This window comes from Grammomys surdaster, unplaced genomic scaffold (assembly GCF_004785775.1).
Source record: "Grammomys surdaster isolate TR1022 unplaced genomic scaffold, NIH_TR_1.0 126035, whole genome shotgun sequence".
NCBI lineage: Eukaryota > Metazoa > Chordata > Mammalia > Rodentia > Muridae > Grammomys > Grammomys surdaster.
The window spans coordinates 4,736,169-4,740,642 of NW_021620848.1; the positions used below are offsets into that span (position 1 = coordinate 4,736,169).

Consider the following 4,474-nt stretch of genomic DNA (forward strand, 5'->3'; position numbering starts at 1 on the left):
CAGAAGTATTACAAGAAAGTGTTTTAATTTTAATCTCAGGTGTGGGGATATGGGGCTGCTTTGAACTGACTGAAGGAGCTGACTTTGATTTGTCTCATGCTCTAGCAGAGATGTGATTTTGCCAGCTCCAGATATTTTCTACAATTGTATGATATTTGGAATTCTGGGAACTTTTCAGAGGGTATATAAATGCTAGGGCTCTGAGAGGTGGGATGGTGGTAGTGGTGTGGTTGTTCATTTTGTGGGCTTGGTTGCTGTTTGTTAGTTGTCATGCTCAAAGAAGAAACAAAAAAATTAGTTTCAGGAAGTTTCCTAATCTTTCTTCCCTCTATCCTGATTTCTCTCCTATCTCATGTTAGTGGGTTAACCTGGCGGGCATATAAAGGGTAGGAGAAAGAAGAACCCACAAAATAGCAAAGACCAGGAACAGAAAGTTTTGGCCATTGGGGCACCCTAGACTCTAAGTAGTTCTTCAAAATGGCTCTAAGAACCTCTGGAATGAACCTATCTTAGTACATGTGAAATACTCTAATGTTCTGTCATTGTCTAGAAACAGACATACCACAACAGAGCAACATGTTATCAAATGATTGATTTAATTCCTACAAGTAGTAAAATATACAGATTCTACTCTGTTATTTTAGTCAATTTCCTCAAGGCCTGTTTCATGTCTTTGTTCCTAAGGCTATAGATGAAAGGATTCAGCATAGGGGTAATTACTGTATAGATGACAGTGACCACTCGGTCTTTTGTCACTGAGTAGGTGGATGAGGGGCGAATGTACACTGATATTATGGTTCCATAGAACAATGCCACAACTGTGAGGTGGGACCCACAGGTAGAGAAGACTTTGTACCTTCCTTCTCCTGAGGGGACCCTCAGAACAGTCCGAGCGATATAGACATAAGAGACAATAATAAAGACAAAAGGGCTCATGATCACCACAGAGCCCTCTGTGAAGGCCAAAAGCTCATTGATAGAGGTGTCTGAACAGGAGAGTGTCAGCAGTGGCTGGACATCACAAAAGAAGTGATGAATGACATTGGGTCCACAGAAAGAGAGGCGACCCATGAGAATTGTGTGGGTAAGAGAGTGAAGATGGGATACTGTCCAGGATGCCACCACCAGCAATCGACAGCGCCTGGGACTCATGGATATGTTGTAATGAAGTGGATTGCAGATAGCAACATAGCGGTCAATGGCCATTGCAGCCAAGAGGAAACTGTCTGTAATACCAAAGGCCACAAAGAAGTACATTTGAGTGAGGCACTGGGCAAAGAGGATTGTCTTTCTCTGTGTCAGCAAGTTCACTAACATCTGTGGCACAATGACCGTGGTAAAGCAGATGTCCACCAGGGACAGGTTGGAGAGAAAGAAGTACATAGGAGTGTGTAGACGAGCATCTCTCTGGATGGATGCAATGATGACTGAGTTGCCAATCACATTGACCAAGTACATGGCAAGGAAGCTGGCAAAAAGCCATACCTGTTGTTTGGGGTCTCTGGTCAGTCCTAAAAGGAGGAATTCTGTCATGTGGCTCTGGTTTTCCTGGAGCATTACTGTCCTGCAAGCAAAATATATATAAGGAATGTTAGATGTGCATTTTGGCTTGGAGTCTTCAGCCTGATGGAGGGGATTCCTCATAGGTATTCCAGTTCATGCATTGCACAAGGAAGCTGCTGATATTGGTTGCCATATTGTCTGTATTTTGACTTCATAGGACTGGCACCATGGTGCTTTGGGTTCATTTCCAATTTTGTGACTAATTTTGTGGACTCACATGAAGTGCTTCAACTCTTGTTCTTTGTCCAGAAGACATACTTATTACCATAAGTAATAATACCACATTCTGTTTTAATCATATGAAAAATATGTAGAAGATAATCATTTTGTTCAATTTCCACATGTGCATCCATGACATCTCTTTGCCCTGTCTTATTTCAGTTCTTTCTTCTTCTGTGCAACATCAGTCTCTATTTAATGCTCTGACCAGGGTTTTCCTCCCTCTTTGTAAGGAGATTAGGGGACCCAATATTTCTTTGCAGAAGTCATATATACATTGTAGAAATGTGTTCCTGAGTCAAATTCTTTTTGAGGAAAAAATGCCTTTGTAATTCACTTGGTAAATTAAAATATGGGGCAAAAGTTTAGGGTAAGAGTGGCTTGCTCTGGAAATTTCACATGTCAAACAGGATGAGTAACCATCTAAGGTAAATGGGAAGGTGAAGAACTACTTCTCATAGGACTCTATTTAATTAACATTGTGTTTTGTGTTCCACACAGATAGTTTCTCATGCTCTAGAGTGGACAGTGTCAAGCTTAGTTAGAGAGGAAAGAGGCAGAGAAGAAAGTGGAAAATGCATGGTTAGGCACAGGATTATATGTGGATGTGGACATTGAATGGGGCATTGCTTCCAAGGATAAAAAGTATAACCTTAAAGTTGGGTGTTTAAAAATCTGTACTTGTAAGTTGAGTCTGAGAGCCCAACACAGAGATATCAAAGCATAGACACTTCAGAAATATTCTTAGCCAAAGACTTAAAAATTCCAAAGACAGCCTTTTGGCTGGGGCAGACACCTAGCTGGTCTGCTCCTGTGGAGACACCATATCCTGAGCCATCCTAGAGGAGCCACTGCACTCAGAGCTGCGGGTAAGAACCCTCTCCCACTACCCTACGCCCCAGAATTACAACTGGGAGCCAGGGGTGCTCAGGTCTCATCAACAACCCAAACCCTGGCCCTCTAGAACACCACTTCCCTTCTGCCATGTGCCTGGTCCTTTTGGCTAGGGCAGACACCTAGCTGGTCTGCTCCTGTGGAGACACCACATCCTGAGCCATCCTAGAGGAGCCAATGCACTCAGAGCAGCAGACACCATACCCTGAGCCATTCTAGAGGAGTCATTATACTCAGACAAGTGAACACCTAGCTGGTCTGCTCCTGTAAGACATCATATCCTGAACCATCCTAGAGGAACCACTGCACTCAGAGCAGCAGGATTTCAGGATCCCAGAGGCGGCCTGAGTCCCAGGAGTCCTTCCACACAGGAGTTTAGGATCATAAGATCACAGAGACATCTGGACTATGAGGAGTTCTGACACAAGCAAGATAACTGGAAAGACAGACTCCAGTCAGACACAGTGAGTGCAGGTAACACTAGAGTTAACCAGATGGCAAAAGGCAAGTGCAAGAACATAAGCAACAGAAACCAAAGTTACTAGGCATCATCAGAACCCAATTATCCCACCATAGCAAGCCCTGGACACCCCATCACACTAGAAAAGCAGGATTCAGAATTAAAATCACTTTTCATGATGATGATAGAGGATTTAAAGAAGGACCTAAGTAACTTCCTTAAAGAAGTACAGGAGAACACAGGTAAACAGGTAGAAGCCCTTAAAGAGGAAACACAAAACTCCCTTAAAGAAGTGCAAGAAAATACAACCAAACAAGTGAAGGAATTAAACAAAACCATCCAGGATCAAAAAATAGAAATAGAAACAATAAATAAATCTCAAAAGGAGACTACCCCGGAGATAGAAAACCTAGGAAAAGATCAGGAGTCATAGACACAAGCATCACCAAAAGAATACAAGAGATAAAAGAGAGAATTTTTTTTTGGGGGGGTTTCGAGACAGGGTTTCTCTGTGTAGTCCTGGCTGTGCTGGAACTCACTTTGTAGACCAGGCTGGCCTCGAACTCTGAAATCCGCCTGCCTCTGCCTCCCAAGTGCTGGGATTAAAGGCATGCACCACCACTGCCCGGCAGAAGAGAGAATCTGATATGCAGAAGATACCAAGGAAAACATTGACACAACTGTAAAGAAAGTGTAAAACACAAAAAGCTCCTAACCTGAAACATCCAGGAAATCCAAGACACAATGAGAAGACCAAACCTAAGGATAATAGATATAGATGAGAGGGAAGATTCACAACTTAAAGGGCCAGTAAATATCTTCAACAAAATTATAGAAGAAAACTTCCCTAACCTAAAGAACGAGATACCCATAAACATACAAGAAACCTACAGGACGCCAAATAAACTAGACCAGAAAAGAAATACCTTTTGTCACATAATAATCAAAACATCAAATGCACAAGACAAACAAAAAAATACTAAAAACAGTAAGGGAAAAAGGTCAAGTAACATATAAATGTGGACCTATAAGAATTACACCAGACTTCTCACCAGAGACTATAAAAGCCAGAAGATCCTGGACTGATATCATACAGACCCTAAGAGAACACAATTGCCAGCCCAGACTACTATACTCAGCAAAACTCTCAATCACTATAGATGGTGAAACCAAGATATTCCATGACAAAACCAAATTTGCACAATATCTTTCCACAAACCCAGCATTTCAAAGGATAATTGAAGGAAAACGCCAACACAAGGAAGGAAACTACAACCTAGAAAAAGCAAGGAAGTAATCTTCCAACAACCCCAAAAGAAGATAGCTACACAAACAGAA

General features: G+C 42.0%; 1 protein-coding gene across 1 annotated transcript; it reads right to left on the minus strand.

Annotated features, from left to right (window-relative positions):
• Positions 1-627: 627 nt before the first annotated feature.
• LOC114610244 (olfactory receptor 1L6-like) lies at positions 628-1,557 on the minus strand. The gene has a single exon (XM_028754741.1). The coding sequence runs from the start codon at positions 1,555-1,557 to the stop codon at positions 628-630; it is 930 nt and encodes a 309-aa protein (XP_028610574.1).
• Between the last annotated feature and the right edge of the window lie 2,917 nt (positions 1,558-4,474).

Excerpts from the sequence above, each read along its gene's own strand:
- LOC114610244 (XM_028754741.1), bottom strand. The coding sequence starts at position 1,557 with ATGCTCCAGGAAAACCAGAGCCACATGACAGAATTCCTCCTTTTAGGA.